This window comes from Falco peregrinus, chromosome 1, assembly GCF_023634155.1.
Source record: "Falco peregrinus isolate bFalPer1 chromosome 1, bFalPer1.pri, whole genome shotgun sequence".
NCBI classification, from domain to species: domain Eukaryota; kingdom Metazoa; phylum Chordata; class Aves; order Falconiformes; family Falconidae; genus Falco; species Falco peregrinus.
In genome coordinates, this window is record NC_073721.1 from 48,948,679 (window position 1) to 48,976,195 (window position 27,517).

The window sequence follows — 27,517 nt, forward strand, 5'->3', positions numbered from 1 at the left end:
TGGTACTGGGTTGTATCAGGAGATGTTGATTTAAGGAACTCCCAGCAGCATCAGTGGGATGCGCAAGTGGCAGCATCCTCGGCTGGGCTGCGTGGCACCTGGGGAGCGGGCTGAAGGCAGCTGTAGGTTTAATGTTTGCTGTGCTCGCTGCGCGTGTGCTGTAAGGTCTCGCAGGTTTATACACCAGGCAGTAGCACACATGGAGCACAAAGAAGTGATCCAGAGCGAGCAGGTTGTGTTTTGTGTTGGGTCTCCCACTCGGGGCTTGTGCTGACTTCCCAGGGCTGGTCTAGCCGAGGCACAAATCATGGGAGAGGAACATGCAAACGGAGGAGATGGGAGGCTGGAGATGGCTGGTGACACTTGGGTTTGCAAATACCAGACCCTGGTTTTGCACGTCCCAGTGTGTGGGGTGTGCAACTGGGTGGAAGGCACTGGGGTGGGCAGGGATGCTCCTCAGCAGATGGAGAAGAGCAAACACGAGCTGCCCAGCCACCTCACTGGCCGCTGCCACGGGCACCAGCGCAATGGAAGGACAAAGTACAGGGTTCTCCAGTACCCCAAACTGGGGGCAACTGGGTCAAAGTCTGCTTGCTCTCAGGGCTGCTTTTATTCTAGCAGCCTTGTCCCTGGGACCCCTCACATCAGTGTTTTTGCTGTTGAATGCTATTGTCCAACTCAGAAATACTTTATCCAGCTTGTCTCTGAATTTGGGGTCCAGTCTCGACCCACACGGAGGCTGGGGATGTTTGACCTGACAATTTCTTTCACCCTTCATGAGTTCGGGGGAAAACCAGAATATTACTCTGTGTAATTTCAGGCTCTAAAACCACCTCCCCTTCAGCAGGCTGTGTGCGGAGGTGGCAGCATCGACGTCTCTGCCCAGACTTCCCACTGCTGTGCAGAGCTCCTGGTTTGCTTAGAAGCCAATACTGGCTTGTTCTGGGAATGGGTGTCCCTGCGGGGGCTCAGCACATGCTGGAGCCTGGATGTAGCCCCTGCAGCTCGCTGGGGCTCTGCAGCCACGCTCAGGGCACAGGGAGCCGGGGAATTCCTCGTAGGCAAAGTGTTCCCCAGCCCAGCTGGCTCAGTTTGTTTTTTCAAATAAGGAGAGAGTTTATTTGAGAGTTTTCTAGATGCGCAGATACCATCAGCAATAAACAATGCTGGAGGAAACAGAAGAGCAGTAAGCATAATAATTTATCTTTTGTTTTGCTTTAGTTTGTTTTTTAATCTGTAGTTCCCGAAATAAAGTGTTGGTAATAAGGAAGGAGAAAAGTGGTTAATTTCTTATGATGGTGGTGTGGTTTTGTTTTTTCTTTTCAAAACTCTCATTTCTTTACTTAGGCTTCTTGCAAAGTGACCAGTGAATGTAAGAAAACCAGTTTGAAACTTGATTTTTCTTCCCTGGCCGCACCCCCACCCCACCCCCACCCTCTTTTTTTTTTTTTTTCTTTTTTCTTTCTGACTTCCTCATGACATGCACAACTTGGTGGCTTTTCAAATTAGGGTCTCCACGAGCCGTGTGATGCTCAGCCTCTGAAATCATGCGCGTGGCCCTCGTGCTCCGTTCCTGGTTCCGTTGGTTCACAGCAATGATCTCATTCTGTGCAGGGCGCTGGTTGGTAAATGATCAGCTGGGTGTTTGGATTTAGCCCACGTCTAAAAATACAAGGCAAACTGGAACGTCAGGAATGTGAAGGGCATCCCTCACCTTTCACGGTGAAACCACCAGAAATTTCCCACTAACCCTTTGCAGGTCGACTGTAGGGAAAGTTTATGTGTACATCACCTGCACTGCAAACCTTTGCAGCTCTGCATCTGGCATCTCATTTAGCTATAGCTTTTGTGGTACGGTAATGTTTGCATACTGAATGCAGGTTTTTGGGAGGAAATTACATTGAGAAATGGCTGGAGAAGTAATAATAATCTACATAAGCCCCTGTTGTTTAAGCCTACAGCCCTCCTTCTCCCGGAAGACGAACACACAGATGAAAGTGTTGTGTTCCCAAGCAGCGTGTTCAAATGACTTCAGTAACGCTGTCGTCTGCCAGTGCTGAGCAGGGTGCTTTCCCCTGGGACATCGGGTGCTTTCCCCCGGGACATCGGGTGCTTTCCCCTGGGACATCGCTGCCTTGGGATGGGGCGGCAGAGCCCCCAGTGCCGCCCCACCAACTGAGCCGGGGCACTGGCTCTGGGCGTGATGTCATTTTGGTCATCGTAGCCTTTCCCAGTGTGGTCCAAGGGACCAGCACGTCTGGATGCTATTGCTCCCAGTATGCTCCAGGAGCACTTCCAGGATGCAGCAGCCTTGCTTCTGCTGGATTCCCAGTTTCGAGCAGCAGGTTAATTTTAAGAGGGGAAACCCAAAGATCTGAGTGTATGAAATAATCGGCATAAATCTGAAGGGGACAGATACCCCACAGCAAGAAATCTTTTTTGGTTATACCATCTGCCTTGGGGAAACAAAGCCTCTGCAATTCCAGGCAGCCAGAAAGGAAAAGGGAGGTATAAATAACCAGTGAACTATAATTCCACTTAGTGTCATAGCTGCATTAGTTGTGATATGTCCTGGTATTGCAGGAGGAACAAAAAGCCTGAGGTTTGGTCGGGGACCCCTCATGCCAGCGGCCGCGTGGGTGCGTAGCGAGGCGGATCCTGGGGACGGGAGCTGGGAGCGGCAGGAAATATCACTGAATTTCTCTGCAAATAAGAAGCTGCTTTACAGGGAAAATGAGACACAGTTTAGCCAAACACTTTAGGATTGACTTACTTTTAAGAATGTTGTTTAATCCTGTTGAAATTGAGAGGATTACTTATTCTTAAGCGCATGCTTAAGCATTTCCCTGGCTGGGGGCTGGCAGGCTGGAGCGCGGGAGCTGTAAGAGGAGCTGGGGTTGCACTTGGCTTTTCTCGCTCTTGGCTGCTGCCTCGGCGGGAGCTGTTGTTGGAAAAACACTGGCTGATATGGGGACAGTTACTGTTCAGCCTTGCTTTTGGAGGTGCCAAGCTTTGTGGAGGTTCTTTGTACCTGGTCCCTCAAAGTGGGTCGCTTTGCTTTATGTACCTGAGCATCAATTTGGGAGCCTAAGCGTAAGCAAGCGTGTCTGCGCATGCTGGCTCATCGCTGGAACCAGGTCCCAGGCTTTGATGTGCCAGGATGTTCAGCGCTTGGGGCTTTTCATAAAAGAACAAAGCAAAAATTGTTGGTGTAGAGAACAGTGAGCTTTTTCTCTTAAATTTCCCTGGAAGTCAAACCCTGTGGTATAGCCGTCTGATTCATAAACTGATTTTTCACTTGAGAAGTCTAATAATAAACTGCAGAAGAGACTCATTCAATCAGTCTAGGACTTCCCTTTGCCTATTTTAAGCCTGGTGGAGTGGGACTGGGGGTGCCGGTGGGCTTTCCAGCTCTGCGCCCTCTTTGGGCTCGGCTTTTGCAGGTACCACTTGCCAGCAGCGATGCTCTGAGCCTTGGTGAGCCCTGGCGCCTTTCATGGGTGCTGATGAACTCAGCCCCAACTCCTCTCCCGAACTGCGGAGGATTTTAGAGGTGGGAGACTGTGGCTCAGAGAGATTTAATAACATGTCCAGAGCAGTGCTTTAGGTTGCTGACAATTTGGGCAGTAAGACCTGATTTCTTTGACTCCGGTTATGTTTTAACCTGCTTCCTCCTGTTGCTGTTCCTGTCATTTCTGAAGGCAAAGCCGCCTTTATTTGAAAATGCAGACTGATAAGACAGCATGCGCTTCCAGAGCACTCGGGGGGACATGGTTTGCGTGGAGCTCGCAGGCAGGGCTGCCTTCTCCTTCCAAAGGGGCTGAGCTCCGGTTTCTCCAAAGCAGGTTTGCTCACTGAATCATGACATGACCAGAAGCCATGTCTTGGCTTGATGTTTCTCAAAGCCAGAGCAGAGGAGAGAGCGGCCAGAGGTAGGGGTGTGAGAGGGATGTGGAGAGCCAGGCTTGCTTAACACCTTCCCGAAATGGAGCTGGGAACGTCGCCGGCTGGCACTGGGAGCTGGCTGGCAGGACAGTGTGTGGCTGAAGCACCTTTTCCAGAAGCAGCCAACCTTTCTCCGTGCTGCTTTTTTTGGTAGGTTACAGTAAAAGGAACTTCATTGCGTTTACGTTCGCGGCACTGCATTTCTGCTTGAGAAAGTTTACATTTTCTCTTCTAGTTGCGCAGTAATTATGGTCTGTGATCAGTGGCTCCAGGGCATCTGTGTAAAACCAGGCATGCAGGGGGGGCAGTCTGGTAGCCATCCACATGGACTCCCAAGAATGAGAAATAGGCCAAAATATGCTTGTGACAGCAGTAGCAAAAGTAATGCTTTGCCTTTATCCCCATCCTCTGTTCGAAATGTCAGGGGCAACACCTTAAAAAAAAAAAAAAAAGTGGAAGAATGCTTTGGTAAAGGCTTCTTTTGCTAGAAGTATTGCACGGGGGCATTGCAAAGGTGCGAGGAGAATTCCCTCTTGCTCTGGATCTCCTTGCTGCATAGCATTTATGTGACACTTTATACCAGGGAGAAACTTGGCCAACTTTTGATATTCTTAAGGTCTCTCTGGTCTTCTTGAATAATTAGCATCTCTGTTCTCCGTGTGAAAGTCAACTGCAACTGTGGCCGCTCCCTTGTTCCTTGTTGCTGCCGCAACTTTGGGTCCATGCGTGGGGCACCGGCGGCCCACGGCCAGGCTAGAGTTCCTGGCAGTGGTAAAAGAAAAGAAAAATGAGAGGGATGAAGGTTTCAGAAGTAGGGAGGAGAAGACGGGGTTTGGAGCAGGAGGAGCTCAGGCTCCAGCGCAGTCCCGAGGAGCTGCGTGTGTGCATCCCCCCAAACAAGCCTGGTGCTGGCATGCCTCTTGCAGCGAGGTTTTGCATGAGGATCCACGTCCTGACTCTGATGTTTTGGAATAACGATGTGGGAGGGAGGGAGGCTTCAAGGACCAACAGTAGTCCCAGGAGAGAAGTCAGGCACTCGCTCTCTTAGGGCACGTGCTCCCCTGGGTGACAGATGCGAAGGTGGCTTAGCAAACCAGGGAAGCGTCCCTCAGCACGGGGACACACGGTCCCTAAGGAAAGCAGCACTAATGGGTGCCTCGTGGCTGGGTTGGGTGCAGCAGCAGCCCCCATGGTGTTGGGGTTGCGTGCCTGGAGGAGAGCCCGGGGCTCGGGGCCCTGGGCAGCAGGAACCGCTCAAGATGCCCTTTATCTGTGTCCTGGATGCAGGCATCTCTATTCATTCCTGTGGATGGGAAGCCAGTCCAAAAATAATACGTTTGTTTTCTCAATCTAGCTTTGAAATGATGAATATGAGAAAGAGTAAAACATGGTTTATATCTATAAGGGACTAAAACAATTCTTTGTTTGTCTTCATTGAAAATTCTGCTTAGCGATTAAAACTTCCATCAAAAAGGAGAGGTTTTGGAAAAAGCTCGTGGCTTTACTGTTCCTAATTGTGATGCTGGTGAAAATATTTCACTGTTGAATGACTTCTGGGGGTTTTCCACTGGAAAAGGGTGATGGTCTGCTCTCGCCTCTGACAAACTGGTGATGCATCTTTATTGAAATGCAAGAAGTCAAAACCATCTGGTCATGGCGAGTTTGCCTCAATAAGATCATCTTGTGTGGGGAGAGATGAAAGGAATTACAAACCTTTTGCAATAAAATACAAAGTAAGAGGGGTTCTTCAGTGGTTCTCAGTGTTACACAAAACCTATTGGAGCAGGTCTGGGTGTGTTACAGGAGCGGCAGGATGGAGTTCCCTCGGATGGTGCTGTTGAGTGGGTATCTTTGTAGCTGAGGGTCACATGTCTTTTATGCTCAGTGGTAAAATCAAAAGCAGCGTTTGCACTGATGGTGTCCTCCAAGCCCTGGTGGTGACGTACTGTGACACTGATGGGGAAGACTGGAGCACATCCATTTCAGTGGATATTCAGCTCCAAATACCAGGCTGTGGGTTCGCTGACTTCAGTAAGCACACCAGCATCTTTTTCTCTCATTTTCAGGTGATCTCTGCAGTATCCAGACTCTCCTTCCACAGTATTGCTCAAACCAAAGGAATTAGGTAAGAACCTTTCAATACGATGCTTTAAATAACATTTCTCCCCATCCATATTCCTAGTATTTTAATCACATCAGAATCATTAGAAGCCACACATATTAGGGTTAAACAGACATCACGGATGCCTTGGGGATGTAGGTAGGGCACTTGTAAAAGCACCTTACAGGCTGCTCAGGAATAGTTTACAAATAAAATAAGTGAAAATGTCACAAGCTGTGTGCAACACGCCTGCTGGGGAGGGTGGCAGGGTGGGTTTGCCTGTCTCTTGCTGGAGATGTCGCTCAGGTCCCCTCTGCAGGGGCTGTGCAGCCGAGGGCTGGGACCCAGGAACGCCAGCAATGGGCTGGGATCCCAGGAACGCCAGCAATGGCGATCCCTGTTGCCCTGCCTCGGGAGCGCTGGTGTCACCCCACTGTCCCCAACCGTCCCCTGCCCTGCTCTCTGCAGAAGTGCCCAAGGGGAAATTTATTCCTGGCTTTGAGCAAGGCACGTCATTGCTGAGTGGGTGATGAGGGTTAGTAAGTAACTTGGCCCTGGCACCCAGGGTGGGCTGCCCAGCTGCCGGGGCCCCTCCTCCCCTGCTAATCGAAGGAGCAATGGAGAAGGAATTAAAAACAGCAGACAGTCCTATTAGGTAGAGCTGTTATCCTGGTCTTTGTTCAATTCCCTGCAAAATTGGTTTGCAATTGGTTTTCTTGTTAGCGTGGGGTTTTATTCTTAATCTGGCAACGTCTTCTTGATAGAACCATGACTGGGAAGAGTTCTTAGCCTGAAGTACCTTTCCTTTTTTCTGGGGTGTGTGTGTTTGTTTCCCCAGCTATAGAACACATTTACTTTTCTGTGCAGAACGTGTCTTGCTGCTGTTCCAGTCAGGACATAGCGTGGCACTGGTCTGCGGCTGCATCCCAGGGCCAGGCACAGCCACAGCCAGGGTGCAGGGTGCAGGCTGGATGGGGCTCCAGCTTTCCCTCTAGCCCTGCCGCCCGTGCCCACCACCCCGCGCCACAATTTCCACTGTTGGAACTTTTTTTTTTGCTGCCTCAACTGCACTCGTATTGCTGGAGGGGAACAGCTTTTCACGTGTAAAACCAACTCGGAGCCTTCCCATCTGTTAAACACAGACCTGACAGATCCCACAAGGACTGGGAGGAGATTCAGGGGGTGAAGGCTGGAGGAATAAAGGCGTGCTGTAAGTTAAGGACTGTTTATTATTAAGGATAGCCCCAAGTCCTGGAGAAGCCTGCAGTGATTATTATTTTAAGGGAAGAGAGCACCCAAGGCGTTGGGAGGCAGGGAGTAAGGGGGGAAGCGGGGTGCAGGAGCTGCAGCGTCTTGGCAAGGGCTGCGTTTAAGTCTCGGGGCATTGCTGGAGGAGGTTGCAGTGTGTCACTCACCCCTGGCCAAGCCCTTTCCTAGGCACGGAGGTCCTGGTGTCAGTTCAGGGGATGAATGAGCTGGCTGTCTTCTGGGAAGACTTTGGCTGAAGCATTGTTGTTCCCGTTGAGGTCTCCCGCTGCCAGGGATGGGTGGGTTGGGCGATAGCTGGGATCCAGGGACAGGGAGGCTTTGCTATTCTTGTGGATATGTGGATTTTTCTCATTCATTTAACAGCGAGTGTTCATGGTTCCCACTGAAATCCCTTATCTTGGAAGCCTTTGCACTGTAATTACACAAGAATAGCACAGAGCTTAGTGTGTCTTTGCTTCTAACTCTGTTTTCCTGCGTATTATCCCTGCTTCTCCTCCCCATTGCCAGCACTGCAAGAACAGAAAACGCTGTTACTCCATTAGCTGGAAAATGCCCCCCCCGGGGGTGTCCCCTCCCATCACCGCTGTCTCCTGCAGTCAGAGAGCCCTTGCTTTGTCCATTGCTGCATGTTTTTTCCTTTCTAATTAGATGATTTCTTGCTACACTATCACAAAAGCCTCAATGACAGAAACTAACCTCAGATGAATTAATTTAATCTGTGGGAACCAGCTGCAGCTCTGGCTCCCTGAAGGGATGCTCACGTTGGCCCCCACTGCCCTCTGCTCACTGGGGTCCCCACTGACGATTGGGGTCCCTACCCTTCCCTTCCTCAGTGAAGATGCTGCTATTGAAATAAATGCAGAGAGTCTTGTTGGCTTAGGCATGGTGCTCAAAACCATGGTAAATACAGTGTAATTAGGATGGTATATGGATTCTGCGGTCTTCAGCCCCACAGCATGAATGTGGCTCTGCTCCAACCCCTATTTTAGGGTCTCAGAAGCAGAAGCACGCAAATTAAGAGTGAAATAAATCCCAAAGCCTATTACTTGTCCTTAAATAAGTTCCATGGCATATAGGGTAGAAAAATAAAAATCAATCTCATACGCAATTCAGTGGAAAAAAAAAAGAAAAGTCTTTCAATCTTAATAATTTCTGGATACATGAACCTTGCCAGAGAAACCCTGTTTTACAAAGTAAATCAGATAGCTATCAGGATAGCTATGTTGAGATGACAGAGCGTTCCTTCCAAGAAACAAGCTACAAGCAGCAAAACATGGCAAAAAATAATCTCGAATGCAATGTTTTGTTTGCATTGCAGCACGCTGCTAAGGCTGGGCTTAATCTCTTGCAGCTGTAGCTACAGCCCGTGCTGCGTCTTCCCCCTCCTGATCTGTTCTAGTCCCAGCTGCAGGTTTCAGAAGTCCTGCAGAAAACAGCGTCAGCCTCCAGCACTGACGTGCCTTCTAGCAGGTGATGGCCTCTCACGATTGCAGAAACAGATTTCTCGCTTGCACGAGGCTGTGCAAGCAGCGCAAGCGATGTTTTCCCGCTAAAGAAGCGTGTAGTTGTGAGGACTGCTACCACTGGGTTATTTCTGGGGTAGTGCCCTGTGTATAAAAAGATTTTTTTTGGTGTGTCCTAGAAAAAGGTGTATTTTCTTTCTTTAATGTAAGGTGTACAGAGGAAAGATGGTTTTGTGGCTAAGGATGTGTCCTGAAGGGAAAGTGGATGCATGGAACTACCTGTGGGTGTTGGCTCTGCCCCCGGTGCTGTACGTGGCCCTGGGAAAATCCCTTAGTTTCGTACGTTTGATTTTCCCGGCTCAGAAATGGGGAAGTAAAAAATGCCTTTGTGCACCGGGCTTGTGGGAGATGGAGCCCTGCCTCTTGGTCTCCTGCGGGAGCACAGGTTCTGCAGGAACGGGATAATACCCTTTTCCTGTTTTTTTTTTTTTCTATCCATGCATCATTTTATGAGGCTGGCTGTGGGGACAAAGAAAAGATCCTCACTGTGGAGCATCACCCGTCTAAGGAGAGGGGATTTTTTTTTAACTGTTACTGTTTCTTAGCCTTTCCCCATCTGTCTGGAGGACTGTTGGCGGTCCCAGTGAGAAGTTGCCGCTGTGCACCTTGCCCATCCGTGGCGCTCTCTGAACAAGGAGCCTTTCTTTGACAGCCAGGACGTCAGGAATTTCCACCACAGCCCCAACCCACAGCTCAAGTCCATCGCCCCATTCTCACAGTGGCTGGCACGAAATGCTTCCAAGCCAGGCAGGAGGATTTTGTAGCAGGCAGAAACAGCGTGGTCGTACGTGCACAGGTTCTCCCGTGCTCTGGAGCATCGGTTTTCATTCCCTTGCCAAGTTTTCTTAAGCAAACTCAGCTCTCCAGAGGACAATAGGACTTCTTGCTGCAGGACTCAATAAACCAGGATTTTATTTTTTTTCTTAAAGCTTTTTTTTTTGTTTTCCTTAAAACTTCCCTGCTGCAGCCATGGCTTTTCCCTGTTGTCCATGGTACATTCCAGCATCCTCTGGGCTCCGGCCGTTGTCCACCTCATGCTAGCAAGCTCCATGGGCTGAAGGCGAGCTGTGAGCAGAGGGGGCATGTGTTTTTTCATCTCCCCAAGATAGATGTTTTTCCTGGAAGCAGAGTTTTGCAAGCAAAGCAGGAGGTTAAGGAATATTGGCTCTTGCTGCCTGCATGCATTTTTAATGTGTGCACAGTGAAACCATCTGAAAACGGGAAGGAGTTAGCATGTTCAGGGGCCTTTTACTAAGGCTCTTAATCTAAATAAATCCTTTATATATGAACTGAACCTCTCAGCGACTTTCTTCAGAAGGCACTCAGTTAATAAAGTCGATTTAAAGTATTTGCAAACGGGGAGGAGGGCTGAATCCTGTTTGTCAGGAGGAGGTTTTCTCCTGCGGGACCAGTGGCAGTGTGTTGGCTGGCTGGTGGAGGGAAGGAGAAGGGAATGGTTGTGTTTTCCCCATCCTGGGGGCCAAGGCAAGACCTCCTTGGGTCGGTGTCTGGCCCGAGCTTGTTGGAAGAATGAATAACATCAGTTTTCCCTCCAGGCAAACACTGCAAGGGCAGCCCCTCACCCTGGGCTGAGGTTTACCTTGCATTTAAACACAGACATAACGGCATAAGTAGAAGTCAAAATGCTTGTTCTCTTGGTGTTTAACCTCTGCATGTCACCAGCCCTGAGGTGATGGAGCAGATGTGCTGGCAGCTGAGGGCAAGCCCTTGGGGGGAGCTGCCTGTTGCCTGCTGGCGGCTGCAGGGCAGCTTTGCTCTGGGGTGCGGGGGTGTCCCCTCACCGTCCCCTACACAAAGAGCTGGGGTTTGCCATTCCGCTTACAGGAGACTGGGAGCATCAGCAAAGGAGAAGAACCCTCCTGGCTGCCCAGAGGATGGGCTGGTGCCGGTCCCAGTGCTTCTCTGACCCCCTGCAGATCCAGTGCCAGGTGGGTGTCAGGGCTCGGTTGCCTGCAGGCACCTTGTTGAGCGCAGACCAGTGTCAAGGCCATCGTGGCTCCGTGTTGCCCATCTCGACAATGCAGATAGTGAGATGAGAGGAGAGAAGCTCGATGCTGGGATTAGCCCAGGTCGGAGCCACCTCCAGGCAAGTTCAAAGCGACTAAATGAGCTGTACCAGCATCCTTCCATCAGTGAGAATTTAACTCAGAGGAGACTTTCCTACCGCCCTGCTTTGCCTGCAAACCCCGTGCCTTGCTGATGAGGTTCAGCATTGCTTTGCCAGCAGTTTTGCCCAGGTAAACTATTAAAACAGACTGACAGGCTCAAATTGAGGTTTGCAGCATTATCAGCCCTCGAGTTTCTGTACTTAAGGGCTTGCCAATAATATCAGGATGTGTGTGGGGGTGAAAGGGAGGAGGGATGGGAAGGGAGAGTCGTAAGCATCCCGTCTGCACCGTTCACGGGGCTGTGATGTTCCCGTGTGGAGCGAGCAGTGGTGCCCCATGCAGTGCCCTGCCTGCCCGCAGGAGAGGGGCAGAGGGGGCACGTGGAGCTGGACCCATGCGGGCAGCTCCCAGCCCCTGCCCTGCAGAACATGTGTGTGCCTGCTCCCAGCGTGTGTCAGTTTGATCTGGAAACTCCTCAGCGTTTCATCCACCAGTTCAGAATTAAACCCAGAGTTTTGTCCAGGTTTCATGACTTAAATCTGTTTTGCCATCTGACGGAGCCCCGCTACAGTAGGGGGGTTCTCTTATGTTTGTTGGGGGGGTGACCATGTAAAGGAGACTTTGTGACCCTGCCAGCAAATCCCACTTCTTGGAAAAGATGGGGTGGCACAAGTTCTGGCATAGCTGATCAAGGAGATGCTCCCGTTGCTGTCCTAGAGGAGAGAAGGGAGATACGGAAAAATCTTTATGGAATTTGCAAAGATTCTCCAGCATGATGGAGGCTTCATGCTGATCAGATTTGGTCTCTGCTCTCCTGGTCCCTGGGGACGGTAGCTTAACGCAGGAGGCAGTTCCAGCTGTGTGTGAAAATGGCAAGCAATTAAAGTCGCTAGCGATTAAGTCCTGGAGTGTCTTCTGATGAGGAGGTAGTTACAGGACCTCATCTGTAAGGTTGGTTTTACAAGGACTGTTTTATTCATTGCCAAGGTGTGCTCTGTAATTGCACCCTGCCCATTACTTTTTTTACTGCCGTCGTGTATCCATTGTACGTGCTTTAAGTGTTGCTATAAAATGGATGGAGAAGGCTGTGGAAGGAACCCATGTCTGGAAATGTGTATGGCTGCTGTGCAGCGTGCTCCAGTGCTCTAGGGAGTCTGGGACTGGGACCAGTCCTGGGACTGACTGACCAGCACAAACCCACAGAGGTTCAGCCACAGACCTCACAAGCCAGGGGCCGAGGGGAGATGGTTTCTTGTGACACAGACAAACCTTTAGGAGTGACTGTAAAGCTTCTTCCTTTGTCAATAAGCAAGATCATTGGCTAAAAGCAGTTCCTTTCCAGCTAAAAATCGTTTTTAACACGTTTATTTTGGCAAGCGTGTATCCTCAAAGACTTGCTCCTAAGAGAGTCTGAAAAATATCATTGACATGTTTTCCTGTGCGGCTGCTTTGTAGGCTTGGGAGATGCTGAGGTCACCCCGTAAGCATCTGCTAGTAAAAGCAAAGGCAGTTTCTCTCACCCCCTCCCCACCAGCAGCTTCACGTAATGAAGATACAGTTCTGATGTGCACAGCTCTGCTTAATAGCCACGTGTGGGGCTTGCGGGTTTTTGGGGTGCACCTGCCTTGTCATTGCTCATGGCCTTGGCCCGTGTCATGCGTCTCTCAGGGTTCCCTCATGTGTCACCGGCCACCCTTGCACCATGTCACCTTTGGGTACCACAGCTTTCTCTCCTGTGCAGGGTCTGTGCGTATGCTGGTGATCAGAGGCGCTGGAAAGGTCTCTCTGAAACGCAGTCCTTGCCCCAGGCACGGAGAAGGACTTCAGGCTTGGCTGGTCCCAAATGGGGGGCTCAGAGGTGGGGGATCCCAGTGCTGGGGGACAGGGGGGCTCAGGGCTGGGGGCTGTGCCTGGGGAGAGGTGTACTCAGGTGCTTACGGCTCTTGGCACCCTGATGGAGAGTGGGAAGCACATGTCTTTTTATTCCTTGTGGACCCCAGAAGGTGCTGCTCAGCCCAGGTGGTCTGTTGGAGCTGGTTTACATTGCACAGTAGGACCCCACTTGGCTGGGACGTGCTGGTGGTGCTTGCGTGCATGCGGTCAGCAGCGCTGGTGCTGGTCTGGAAGCAGGCAGAAATATCTGTTTAGATATTTATTTGTTTTTATTGGTGTGTGTTTCATAGGATTGCAGCTGCTCAGGTACACCAGAGAAACTGCTGCTCGGACCACTAAAAAATTTCCTTGTGCTGTTTTGCTACAAGTTAAAAAAGGAGGGGGGGGGGGGGGGGCGGGGGCAGGGGGGGTCGTTCAAGGTTTTTGTTTTAACAGAGTGTTTTCTGAAGTTGGGCAATTGCAGAGCCTTGTGGGGATGTTGTTATACATTGTGGGGTGTGTCCCAGGTCTTTTCCTCCTGGCTGTCATTTATCTTGATGCTCCACGGGTGACCAGTGCCATCTGCGCAGACTAACAGTACCCTGTGCTTGGCTTAGTTGCAGGGGCTGGCCGGGGCGAGGGCTCTGGCCATCTCCATCCACGGTGGGTGCAAAACCCCTGCCCCGGTGCTGGGCTCTGCTGCAGTTTCAAGCCAGCATGTGAGCTGCAAGAGCATCCTCCCTCCTCCCCAACCTGCTGCTCACGTGTTCCTGGTGGCATCAGGGCTATGGGGATGCTCTGCTGGGAGGGAGGGCTGCTGATGTCCCTGCTCACTGCGCTTGCCATTGATTTGCAGCCATGCATTTTCAAATCTAGTCTTCTTCTGAGTCAGAGACAAGGGCCAAATCGTTTCCTAGTGATTGGTTGTGCTGTTACCCCAGAGGGTTTGTTTTTTGTTTTTTTGTTTTCCTTTCTTTATGAGAAAGATGTTTCTGGATTCCCCTTTTGATTTTATCCGTTATGGTCAACGTGGAGCTGAAGTGAGGAGAAAATCGTACCACATTCTTGACCGAAGCATTGGTACGTGAGAATTTTTTAAAAAATGTGATAATGTGTTGAAACATAAAATTATATGAGCTGTTATTTTCTTGTCTCCTAGTCTCCAGAAATACTCGGTTCAGATTTGAGCTAAAGATAAAGCAGGGCATGCAGCTAACCCTTGGGCACTGTGCAGTGCGCTGTGCTAAATGCTGTAAGTACTCTCCTGCAAAATCATCATCTTTGTGTTATCTGATGATGTAGCTTGCTGTTTCCCCACTGAATTTCTATCAGAATTAATCTTGTGAGAATTTTTGCAAGTTCCAGACCACAAATAAAAGCAAATCATAATTTTTCAGAAGACATCTCTAAAATTTGGCACAGCGTGAGGTGCTTCTTTCCAGAGATGAGTAATGTAACACAATAGTATGATTTTAATTAAATTCAGCAGCTTTTGGTATGCTCCAATGTGTCTTGTTCTGCAGGGAGAGAATTGATTCCACTCTGCTTTAAAAAAATGGCTCTTGGGCATTCATAGCGTGGTTTTCATCCATCTCAGAGCACTTTACCAAAATCATTCTCTTGACGCTGTTCCCATTTCACGGATGGGAACCAAGACTCGGAGGTGCTGCCTGGGTCAGGAGTAGGGCTGGAGAAGCAGCTCCAGATCACCGCTTTGCCTGCCCCTGATCAGCTCACAGCCACCTCTTGGTACCTCAGTACATTAAATGCTGCTTTAATTCACCGAATCCCACGGAAGATGATGATGAAGGCATTTTCAGTTGCGTGTAAACGTCTTGCAAACCCCCATGGTTTTCTTTGGACAGCTCCTGGAGCGCTGCGCTCGTGAAGGCACGACGATGCGCCCAGAGGACCCGTTATGGCTCCGGGATGCCAGAACCGATGGCTGATGGGGGACCCACGGTCAGGGGGATGGGGTGGTCCCATGCTCAGAGAGTGACTCACCACCCTGGAGAAAAAGAGGAGGGAAAAAGGAAGGGGGAAGGATGGAGCTATCAAAATGACGTGCTATGAACAGCCGAGGTCAGAGTGTTTCCCCTGGATAAATAGATTTTGGGTTTGAAGTGGCGTTAAAGCTCAGCAGTGGGACCAACGGGCTCCTCTCTAAGCACGGGACCGAAGCAGGCTGCTCACCCCGCAGCCAGGCTCACGTGGAAAGCATGGCCTGAAGTGGGAAATCTTGGTGAAATTGCAGATTTCATATATAGACAAAGGGTTTCCTTTGTATTGCCACAACGCTTTTTTTCAAAAGAGAGTTGACGGAGGAGCTGTACACCCAGCCATGGGTTCTGTGAGCTGCTGCAAGGTGTAGTTATGGTCTGTAGACACCATGCTATGGAAACTTTTTTCTGCCAGATCCTGAGCCAGGAAGACTCAGCCCAGCCTGGTCCATCCCAGTAGAGCTGTAGAAGCCCCTTTGTAGCAGCTTGAGATTATGGCTGTCCCCATTTGTGAAGAAATCCCTCGCAGAAGGGGTAGCAGATGGGAACAGCTCAGGTGTCACGGGTGTCACATACTCCACCTGCTTTTTAAAACACAGAAATGTGATTGCTGGGCTTAGGAAAACGGGGGGAGATTATTGTGCTGGTGTTGGGAGGCAGGATTCCCACTCCTGGTAAGGGATGAACCACCTCCTTTAGTCTGCCATGGGTGTTTGCACAAGTCCTGAAAGCCTACTTGCAGAACCGCCTGACAGATGATCTCCACCGAGGGCAGCCTTGGATGGGAACAGCTCCTTGGGAATGGAGGGCAGCGGGGGGGAACGTTTCCACCCTGTCTGCTTCTCACCAGGCTTTCTGTTCCCAGGGCTGGTGCTTGACCCCAAGAAATCGGGATGAAGATAGGGAAAACAGAATGTATGTCATGCTGGGTCCTCCCTGGACTGTCACACATGGGTTTGAGGCTAAGATGGTACCATGCAAAATCATCAGACTAACGCTGCCCCATCCCTGCCCCTCTTTATTCTCTGTGACAGTGCTGCAGAGGTGAACAGTTGCTAGGGCAAGGCACCCAGATGCTGAAATGTGTTCATAAATAAATAAATCTTCCTGCTTATTGCTGTTAGAATTACAGCCTTACCTGGCTCTTCCCATTAAATAATTCAGAGGAGAGAGCACCCAGGCAGTGCATCGGCGTGCGCCTTCCCCCCATAGCAAGGATTACTGCAGGGGAGCAGTGGGGGCAGCTGGTGGGGGTACAGTGTGGCATGGATCATGGATCCGCTGAGAGCAAGGGAGGGTTTTTGCATTAGGTGCCTCGTAAAATATTAATTGATTATTCCTCTGTGTGATGCACCATGGCTGTGGTCTGCTCCTGCCTTGCCTTGCAAGAGTGCGTTGCGCAGGGTGCTGTGCGCTGTGCGTGTGCAAGCTCTCCAACCCAGAAAGTAGCCTAAATGTTTTGTAAGATCAAGGGGGTGCTTTGCATTGCATGTCGAGACCGATCATCTGCTGTAAGCCTTGTCCTCAAGAGGAGAAGCTCGCTCTAAACGCCATAACAAATTACTTGGTCTTTTCTTCTCTTTTCGGCTCTAAAACAAACACATCAGATTGATCCTGCTTTCGTTCTCTTCTTTGATCTCTGGAAGCGATGCTGTTGAGTGCTGTGGGGTTTTTCTGTGAAGAAGTCTACTCTGGGAGGTTTATTATCTCTGAGAGCCTGTTCCAGCGGTGTTTGATGTTGCTGGGGCTTTTGCTCTTCATCTGAGCAGGACTGGGCTTGCTGCAGCCCAGGCGCAGGCTGGGAGGATAAGTGGCTCAGCAGGTGGTTTTCATGACAGTGGAGTAAGAAAGAGTGTGGTTAACTAATGATACTAAACAAGAGATATTTTCAAATTTCAAATGAATTTAAATTAACTAGGATCTCTGCAAACCTGTTGGGTTTCCGTGGACTCAGAATACTTCACTCGTTACTGTTGGGCTTTCCCAGCTATAGCATTTAATATATGTATGAAGTTGCAGCGCACCTGGAGATCCGTAAGAACTTCCCAGGGAATCAGTAGCTTTTGGACCCCTTGACTTCCAGTGTTTCTGCTCTTCAAAAAATTAATGACATACACCAGCTGGTCGCAAACAAGGGGATTGCTCTTGGGGAGCTCGTGGCTGGGGAACGTGCAGCACCATCACCCAGCCAGGTGGAGATGCTTCTCCCTGCATGGTTGGGGCCAGGCTGATGATCTGCACACAGGTGTCTAAATGCAAATCCTGTGCTGGACCTGGACATACACAAGGGAAACCCCAGTGAGAAACACTGGGTTAGAAGTTCACCCAGTTGGCTCTTCTTAGGATTGCCTGGACATGGAGCCTGTGGGGCAGGAGTGAGAGCAGGGCTTTCCTCCCCCAGCCTCTCCCCACCATGTCAGGTCTGTTTCTGCAGCCAGCTCAAGTGGGAGATGTTGCCCCAAGATGAGCCCATGGTGGGGAGCCACAAAGGTGATCTGATGGGAAGCAGGAAAACCGGCAACGCAGGGAATTAATTGATGGGACCGGGCTGGCTGTGCAGTGCACCCCGCTCCTCCTGCCAGCACTACCCTGACCCCCCGTGAGAGTCTGTGTAGAAAAGTGTTCAGTGTATTTTTCTGTAGCTGGCTGCTGGAGGTTCATCCTCCTCGGCTCGTTGCTGGAAGATGAATTTTTCCTGTTCAGTGAAGAATAATATAAATGGATATATAAGGGAGCTTAAGCCCAAAGTAGGGAGATATTTTCAATAACGGCCATAATTAGCAGGGCTAAATTGAATTATGTTGTTGCATAGAGGGCTTTTGGAGAAGAGCAAAGACTGTTTGGGCAAGAGCTGCCTAAAGCCCAGGGCACGGTCCCAGCCCCAGGTGGCTTGTCCTGCAGCCTCGGGGCTGGTACCCTGTTTTGGGGAAGGGGCGAGGAGCTGGGGGGAGATGGATGTGGGGAGCCTCTCCAGAGCCGCGTGTGGCATGGGCACTGGGGAGAGAGGCACAAACAATGGGCAAACCCAAGGCTTTCTCCAAAAAGCCATTCTTCAGCTCCAGGTTTTAGATGGTCCATGCAGTAATCCTCTCCTCAGTGTGACTTTCCTTCTAATTGCATTCCGTGCATCCTTGTTTAGCCAGTAGCTGCTATTGCAGAGATACAGGTTACTAATTCCTCCCCTGCCCTGACTTTCACTCCAGTGCTTTACCGGTGGTCAAGGTGAAGCTGGGGGGGCTGATGGAGTTGCCATCTCCATGAAACTCTCATTAGAAAAAATTTTTCTCTCTTTGCTTCTCCTTGTCTTACATTGGGGGGTTTATCACAGGAACTGATTACACCTCGAGCCCAGATTTATGGTTGGAAATGTGTGCTTCTGATTTTAATATTCTTTATAGCTCTTTTACTTCTTTCTTTCTGGCATGGTGAGCACTGGAGAAGGAAATAGAGATTAAGAGCTGAAGATGCATGTAAAAGAAAGGAAGTTGTGCCTTGTGGTGGATTTTTTTTTAAATATTATTGTAACAAGTGGTGCTTAAACAGAGGTCACCTCCAATTTCTCCTTTCTCGCCAGAGCTGTGCGGGACGGTGTAGCCCTGCGGCAGCAGGTGCTGTCCCCCTTCGCCTGCCGGGGCTGAGGTCCGAGACCGGTTCCCATGATGGGCTCAGCCACGTGCAGGAAGAGCTGGTGGCTTTTTTGTCTGCGCTTCACATGGCTTTTGTGTTTGTCACTGATCCCCAGGGGGGGACAGCAGGGCAGAGGAAACGCGGACAGACACGCGTGTTTTGTAAAGATCCTGGGTGCCTCCTGGTCTCTCACTGCACCTTTACGCTTCAAAGCTTCTCTCCAAATTAAGCATCCCCCATCTCACAAATGCACGGGCAGCTGTTTGTGCCAGATGTTGGGGTGTCGGGATGATAGCCCAGCGGCACCTGCCTTGCAATGAGACTCTGAGACCAGGCACAGCCCCGTCTCGTCTTCCCACCCATCGCTTTCCTGCCTCCGGCACTGCCGCAGTGCGGATGGGCACAGTTAGATGTGCCAGCCTTGGGTGCTCCTCTGTTCCCGTGGGCACGGCAGCCGCGATAGCTGGTGGAGTGTGAAACCCTCCTGCTCCATGGCCGGGGTCACCACCTGCTTGTGGTTTTAATTGAACTTGCTGCAGGTTTGAGCACTGTTTCAAAACATTTGGTCCGAAGCTGCTCACCAAAGGAAGGGTGAAGTGTAGCAGAGGAGGGAAGGCAAATTAACGCTAGAGACAGGATCCAAAAATAGCACATTCAGGGGCTAGCCAGGCCATGTATTAAATCTTCCAGGAGAGGCCATCTATAATGAAACAGGGAGGCTGGGAGGGCAGAGGAGGAAATTGCTCTTGGGGGCAGTTACAAGTTCATGTGTATCCAGTTCTGCTCCCTCACAGCATCAGCATCCCACACTGTGTGGCTTTTACCCTGGGGAGCCCCGGCTGCCATCGCTGCGATGGCCACGGGGACAGACCGAGGTGCCCCGCTGCAGCTGTGTTCCCGGGGCTCTCTGGCTGCAGCCAGGCTTGCTGAGACCCCAGCCCCACACAGCCGTAGTCACAAGGTGCATCCAGCCCCAGCAAAGCCAGAGCCTGCCATGGCCCTGTGCCAGCAATAATACATTGGGTTTAATTAAAGCAGTATTTTTCATCTCCTTCATACGTTATTTGGTTATTACTTCAGAATGAGCCAAGGAATTCTTGTATTCCCCCCTACTTCCCTCCCATTCTCTTTTAATCTGCTTTCTCCCCCCTTCCTTTTGCCCTTCTGGTGTCCTGTCCCTCAGCCCCAGGGTTTTAACTTTTTTCAGCTATCACAAAGTTGTTAAGATGAGGAAGCCCAGGGTTCCTAAAGGCTCGTTCGTTCTGGTGCACTGGCTGCTTGCAGTGGTGGGAGATGCTCATGTGAAGCGGCTCGGTGTGCCCTGGCCCAGCGAGGCAGGACCTCGCAGACGGAAAGGCTTCGTCATGGATGCAGGAGAGGGTGTTTCTCTGTCTCAACAAGTCCAACACCAGATTTGAATTAGATTTCTGAGTCATTTGTGCAGCCCAGCACAGCGGGGAGCAGTCACTCAGACTCGGGGTCTCTGAGATGCTGTTAGACGATGCAGCTCCTCGCTTCAGTGCTCAGACGGTGCCCTGCGGTGAACCAGCCTCACCACCTGGTTTCTCGTCCTGCTGTCCCAGTGCTGCCCGCGGGAAGCAGCAGAGATGATGTCGTTGTGGGAGCTAATACCCCAACAGGAAAAAAAATGTATTTGCAATGAATGTTTTGTTCCAAAACACCCTCAGCTCAACGGGATGCTCAGGGCTGGGCTGAGTTCAGCTGGGGCTTCAGGGGATCTGCGGCGAGGGGTGAGACACCAGTAACGCTGTCATTCCTTTCCTTCCCCAGGCCCTTCCCGTCAGAGGAGACCACGGAAAATGATGACGATGTATATCGGAGCTTGGAGGAGCTGGCGGAGTAAGTGGCCTCGCCTTCTCACGGGGAGGGGACACAAAAAGGGAAAAGTTGCAATGTAGTTCCAGCAAAGTCAGATAAAATTTGACAGCAGGGCTCAGAGAGCTGGGTCGGCTGCTTTGATCGTCTTGCCAGGAGATTTTTGTGCTCTTACAATAGCCTGTCTTTTCCCACATAGTGCCCTGGGATACATCACTTTTAATCGGGTTGAGTTTATGAGTGGTGCTGCGGGGGGTGAGGGGGGCCAAGTCCACAGGGAGCCCCTCCGCCTGCTAAATCCCATCGTTAATTGTAAAACCCCGGGACGTAATTTGTCCTCTGAGCTGAGTGGAGCTGAGCCACTCCCTGGGACAGGGGTACGATGGCTAACTCAGTGCTGGACCCCCCCATGGCGTTTTGGGGGCTGCATGGGTGCTGGCACACGGGTCTGCCCCCCCTGTGAGTCTATTTGGACCACAGTGGGCAGCACCTCACAGGTGACCCATCCTGGTGGTGCGGTGGGTTGCAGGGTGATGCTGCTGGGGTTTCTGTGTCTATATATAATCTGTGTCTCTGCTGTCTGTGTTTTGCTGCCCATGGTGATGACATAACAGGCTTTTAAAAGCAACCTTGAACTACAATGTATATGGTGAAACACTGGCGCTATTGGAATTCGATGGCAGCGTTCCCATCAGCCAGGGTTTTACTTACGAAGTGCAGCCTGGTTCGTATGGGGGAAAAGTCTGTATGGGTGGATATGTGGCTTTATACAGTTAAATATTATTGTTCCACAACATAAATAATAAGACTCCTTAATCCAATGAGTTCCTTATGGCTTCAGTTATTACAAAAGTAAATCATAAATTACTAGTCGAGGGAATGGAGTACTCTAGAATCCCCCGCTTGCGGTTTGCTCCCAGCAGCTACAGTTTAATAAAATTCTGACTTATAAAGGGGTCCTTTCAAGAATAACATTTTATCCCCCCTCTCCTAAAGTTTTCAAAATCCCTGTAATGTTAGGTTTTAAAATTCCTGATGCTCACACATAGGTGTGTTTTTTATTGGAGAAAGGTTTGTCTGTGGACTTATACACAAGCGCTCTCCTAGAAATGGGGGAGTTACTCGGTAACTCGGAGTAGGTTACTCGGTGTTGAAGATGGGTTCCCAACTTCAACTGCTCTGCTGCCAGCAGTGCAGCTCCCGCAGGCTGTCTGGGTGGAAGCTTCCCAAACTGTTCCTTGGACCTTTGCTCATGGCTGCAAGTTGCTGCCTCTGTGAGATGCCCAAGTCCTGTGCTCAGATGACTTAGAGGTTTATTTCTTATTGGTTGCCCTGTTCTGTCCCAGATCGTCTCCAACTTCTAACTTTCCCCTTTTTCCCATTCTTTGCAAAATCCTCTTCTTTGCACCTGTAGTTAGGACCACTGGGGAAAGGTGGATGTAAACCAGTGTGGGGATATTGCACTAATCCCTTCATCCAGATGTGCGCTCCTGCTGCAGCCAGGTTGTGCACGGAAACACAACCTACGAAACGGAGACGTAATTCACCCGTAACTGGAAAAACCCCGAAGCCCTGGAGAGCCCCTTAGCATGAGTGTTGCCGCTCCCGCTGCCTGGAGACACATCAGCAATAGTCCCCCTTTCTCCCTGTGACAAGGAGCGTCTCTCCGTGCTTGACAAGGAAACTTTCATTGGGAATTTGCTGGTCACAATGGTGCGTGCTGGGCACCGATGCTGGGCGCTGGCAGACCGCAGGACCGCATGAGAAAGCTCTTTCTTAGCTGCTGCCGATCTCCAAACAGCCAAACAAGGGCGTCATTCATGAGCTGGGAATGATTCAGTCCATCCAGCATCTTTGCATTGAATATTGCTGATGATCCAGCAGCCTTGGGAAGATCCGAGTGCATCTGAAATGCTTTGTTGGAGGCAAGGAAGTGGTTTTCATAGCAAGCAGTGAAGTGACCCAAGGCGTGGAAGGAACCACCACTGCACACCCAACCAGGCGCCGCAATCTTGCCTTCTGCAAGGGACACCCCGCCACCTCTGCATGTTTTTTCCACGTTAACTTGCTCCATCACACCTATCGGAGTGATTAGTTGGATCATTTTGGAGGCATGCACAGTCCTGTTCGTAAAACCACTGTGAAACATGCTGCTGCAAGGGTCCTGCCTGCTGTTCCCGCTGGACATGTGGGGCTGGGGTGCAGGTGAGGAGGGAGAATCCCAGGGGGCTCAGCACCACTGAGCCACCCCCCGGGAGAGAAGAGTCTCCCCAGGGGAGCTCTGCCTGGGCATTGTGCTGTGGGGATACCGGGATATAAAGCTCAGGATAAATATTGAGCTGGTTCTGACAAGACATTTCGGGGGCTGGTAGAAGTGGGGCTTGTTTTGAGAGTATCAACGTGCTGCCTTTCAGCCTTAAGTACTCGGAGCGGTTTGGTGTCCCCCATTTGAGATTTTGGGCAAATTCCTGTTCTGCAAAGCATTTAAAATCTAAACATGTTTGTGACAGAGGTGCCGATTTGGGAAGGAAAAGGAACCAGTTTTGTCCCTGTTGTTCCCACGATGCTCTAAAGACCAAGGACCTTCATCCCAGTGAGCAGCGAGGTCGCTCCCAGCGTGGAGGAGCGGTGACAGCTGGGGACAGAAGCCAGCGCCAGGGCTGGGTGGATCGATAGCAGTGCCACAAGGGCCGTTTACATGCACTGCAGAAACAAGCTGTCTGCGTGCAAGCACGAGGTGGCCGCGGGGTGCTGGTGTGTATAAAAGCCGTTCATGCCTTGATGAACCCATTGTGCTTTCACCTTTGGGGTATCGCAGAGACTATGCCGAGCATGCAGCTCCCCAGCCTGGGTCAGCCATGCAGCAGATCAAGGCAGATAATTGCCTGGAAACAGCTATTTTGATTAAAAAACAAAACCAAAAACAAAACCCCCCCCCCCCCCCCCCCACAAACCAAAAAAAAAAAAAAACCTGAAAAAAAAAACCAACAAAAGAACAATTGGCTATGGAAGGGGGAGGGGAAACTAAAAGGGTATCAGGGGAACTAGGAAGTTCATAGATTCCCTGTCCTCAGCCCGGCAGCCCCTTGGTTTGCTTTGCCGTTGGCCAGATGGCAGCCTGCAGAGAGCCCGGGCAGATGGCGAGGGCCGGCCAGTTTGCGAGTGGTGCCTGATCGATACTGGGAGCGGCAGTAAAGGGATGCTTGTCTTCTGCCGCCTGATTTATTTCGGCGGGCCCTAATGCCAGACCCTAGAGCAGCAGCCGGTGCTGGGGGTGTTTGCCCAGGAAAGGAGTGGAGCTTTGCAATGGCAACACGTGGGTGCGTTTGCTGGAGCCTGCCCCCCAAAAATCAAAGCGACTTTTGTCCTGAGGATGTTCCCGCAGGTTTGCAGGGATGTGAGCTGCTGTTTCCCACATGGCTACGGCTGCTGGGCACTGAAGGCAGTGGGTAGTTATCTGCCTTACTGCTGAGCATCTTCCCTGACAACTGCTTTTCCATCTCTCTTGATGGCTGTTTCAGCTGCCCCAGATCATTCTGGTACTTCAGAAGTCATACTTAACGTCTAACCTGAATTTTCTTTGCTGCCACTTAAGTGCTCTCCGGTTATTTTGTCTCATTAAATTTATGAGAGCAGTTAATCCTGGTCCTCTTTGCAGCACCAGAACCTTCTTTATTATGAACCTTCTCCACTTCACAGCTCTGTCCCTCTGCACTGGCATGAAGCCTGGCAGGCTCGGGTGGATTACATGTAGAGTGGCTTTTGGGTGGTTTGGTAGCTATTTGAAGAATTCAGTCAGGCAGAAGTGCCGTGAATGGTTTGACATAAAACATCTAATTTGCATAACTTTTACCTTTTTTCCCTCCTTTAAAAGCGAATTGCATTGAGGGGAGAGGTTGTAGTGTTGCAAAATGGACAGAGAAAGTGCTTTAAGCAAAGCAGTGCCCCACCAAACCCTGCACTGGAGCTGGTGTGTGCCCCTGGGGGGGGCTTTGCCCCACAGGTCGGTGTCCCCTGATCTTGTTTTGAGCCACAGCTCACTGGGGATTTATCCTCAAGGAAAGTGTTGGGGATAGTGGTGTATTCCCAAACCTTTCATCGTAGGGAAGGGTAGTTGCAGAAGATCTTCTTTCTGGCCTCAATTTCTCAAGCGATGCAACTCCTTTGGGCACGGACTTTGCCAACAACCTGTTTCCAAGAGCTGCTTGTTGAAGTTTCTCCTACTTCTTTCACTGCTGTCACCAACATTGCCTCCTCGTATCTTCCAAAATAGTGATGTGATCAGCAGAATTTCTCAAGTGCGTTAAAAAAGGTAATGAATAGAAGAGCCAAGGTGAGATGATAAGTTAGCTGCCACTTTTCTCATTATTTTTGCTGTGTTGGAAAACCCACGCACTCCAGCCAGTGAAATAAATGGCTCCATGGTACAAGGCACTCAAGCCATAGCACTTGTAAACGTGTCTTTTCTTTGTTACCAGTAAAGACTTTTATATGTCCTGCTTGTGCCATTTCTAGGATCGTGTTAGTTGCTATAACTGTGTGAAGCTCATTCTTGGGATTAGAACGTTCCACTTTGAATGGGGAACCTAAGACCTGAGTAGGAGAGATGGCAAAATGCTTCTTTTTCTATTTCCAGACGCATGTCTCCGTCCAAGTACAATCTGGCTATTTAAAACCCTGCAAGATCTCGAGTCCAATGACTGCACATCTTGCACTCCTTCACCCTGAAACCTAAGCCTGCCAGATGTGCTGCAAATATAGGGCTCTGCTTGTCCTCAGCTGACGGAGACGGTGAATGAGGGGGTTGGTTGGATGAACCGTCTATTTATAGCTCAAAGTGCAGAGTAAGAATAAGAAAGTGGAGGATTACTGGGACAAACTGGAGCCTCGAAGCTGCTGGGCAGCTGTCTGGGAGACCCTGCAAATGCATTTCCAGCCCAGACCCAAGTGCAGGCTCTGAGGGCTTCTGGCTCTTAACCTGAGCCACAGGGTTGGACATTTGGGTTTGTCTTTTGGTTGTCTTCTTTTATAGCTACTTCTCTCCTCCTCCTCTTTCTGTTGCTCTTCCTGGTAGTTCTGGCTCTTTCATCAGCAGATCGAAAGCAGTGCTGTGGTTTGGATGGGGTTTTTTTGGTGTGGTGGGTTTGCCCTGAGGGCCTTGCTTGGGCTCATCCTTGAATTCTTGAGTCTGGTACAAACTCATGAGCTTCCCAGAGCAGCTTTTAGGGATGAAGAGGTCCTTCAGTAGCTCTCAAGACCCTCAGAGCTTCCCCACTTACCCTCTTTATCCAAGGTGTCATTGCACACATGATGTACAGCATTCCTTTAGCATAGCAGACCTGCTGCTGGTTATTTATTGGGGCATCATGGACCGTCTGTGCCCATCCCTTGGGTGTGGGCAGCCCAGTCCAGAGGCTCATTTTCTCACAAAGCCCAAATGCAGACCGTGCCCTCTGTTTTGGCCCAGTGCTGAGCTCTGGAGGCCTGGTTCCCAGTGGTGGGAACAGTGGGACCAGTGCCTTCACCCAGGGCAATGAGGTTCTTCCTCAAACTAACTCAACTTTGGCATGCTGTCTGGGGAGATGGCACCTGGAGGTGCCCGGGGGTCACGGAGGGACCCTGCCCTTCCCCAGCTTGCTCTTTCCACATCCCTCTTTGTCCCTTACTCCGAGGCAGCCACCTGGCATCGGTCCCTCCGTTGCCCCTTGGCATGGCTGTTGCCTGCTTGGGAGGGCGTTTGTACAGCATGGGCACCGCCAGGGAGGAAGAGCTCAGCCCAGTTTTTGGGTTTTGCCTGAAATTGCCTTAGGTATGAAAAGCTTTATTCTTTTTGCTTTGAATGAGCTTTCCTGGCTAGGTAAGATGCTGCCAGCCCCTAGCTGGTTACATCCATCCTAATAACAGTAATTGCACATGCTGGTGTTAACTCTGAAGGGTGGATAAAATCCCCTTTCCTGAACCCAGAGCTGTCAATGAATCTCCTAATCCAGGCAGTAGATCATAGGCTCTGATACCCATGGGTAACTCGCAGACTCTGCTGCTTTTGTTGAAGGAGTAAATTGCCTTTCTCTGTGAAGAATGAGGTGAGGATCTGGCCTTCCTTGCTCAAGTTGTTCAGTGTACGCATGACATGCTTGGGCTGCTGAATTGATTGCCTCCCACAGCAGGGGACCGTGCTAAACATGGAAAATACCTGCCCTGCTTCCCCTCCCATTACGGCATTTAAAATTTAGCGTGTTCTTAGGTTGCCAGTGGCTAAAAAAAAAATCCCAGTGCCTGTTCTCTTTGTTAATGATGGGGAGAGTGTGTGTTTTCAACTCTGACAGACAAATTGTGGAGAGTGATGAAAATCAATATGTGCAAAGCAGCGGAGTCAACAGCTGTACACGCACTGGCAAAGCTTGGCTGCTCGTGCTCTGCTCCAGGAGAGGCTGATCCGCACGTTTTACTGCTCTCCATAAAACTGGCAGCCTCTAGTGTTTCTCAGAGATGTCCTAGGAATGTGTTTGAATAAATAAGGGTCTGTTAGACAAAGGTATCGTTGTTTTAATACCGCCACGGCTGTTGGGTTTGAGCATCTCCAGTGCCTCTCACCGAAGCTCTGGAATGGAGGTGTCTTTCTAGCTGGCCCCAGGACAAGGGAGCTGTTCCTGTGTGACATGGCTTAGTGGTGGGCTTGGCAGTCCTGCATTAATGGTTGGAGATGATGATCTCAAAGGTCTTTTCCAACCTAAATGATTCTATGATTCTGTTTTTTGCCCGAGGCCAGAAATCAGAGATCGGATGGGCTTCTAGCAGTGTTGACGAGCAGCAGGGGCTCAGCCTGTTTATTAGAGCAATGAGAATGGCGAGGTGCTGCAGGATGTGGCCCCACGTGATGGGTGCAGTGTTCCTGTCATATGGCGTCTGGGAGCTCTGTGGGCACATCTGCTGTGTTGCCCCTCAGAGGGCATTCCTGCCCCTTTCCTGGTGGCCCAGAGGAGCTCCAGGTAGGGTCAGGCTGGGCCAGGTCCATGGGGCACCCATCCTTCTCCAGGCTCGGTCCAGGCAGCCTGTGATTTAGTAAAACCCCTTCAGCATCCCACGCTGCCACCTGGGTTTCTCATAGTGATGTCCTGGTGTGTGCCCAGCTGTGGTCCAGAGCTTGTGGCTGCCTGGGGGAGGGGAGAAAAGGAGGGCTTGTGCAGGCTGGGGACCCAGCAGCCACAGCCTGGG

General features: G+C 50.5%; 1 protein-coding gene across 2 annotated transcripts in view; it reads left to right on the top strand.

The window, feature by feature from the left end:
• Nucleotides 1–27,517, top strand: part of VAV2 (vav guanine nucleotide exchange factor 2) — a 149,080-nt gene that overhangs the window by 90,146 nt on the left and 31,417 nt on the right. For both annotated transcript variants that reach the window (XM_055805299.1, XM_055805306.1), the window contains exons 3-4: nucleotides 6,012–6,070; nucleotides 20,258–20,326. In XM_055805299.1, the coding sequence (XP_055661274.1) occupies nucleotides 6,012–6,070; nucleotides 20,258–20,326 (128 nt within the window). The remainder of the gene's footprint in view (nucleotides 1–6,011; nucleotides 6,071–20,257; nucleotides 20,327–27,517) is intronic.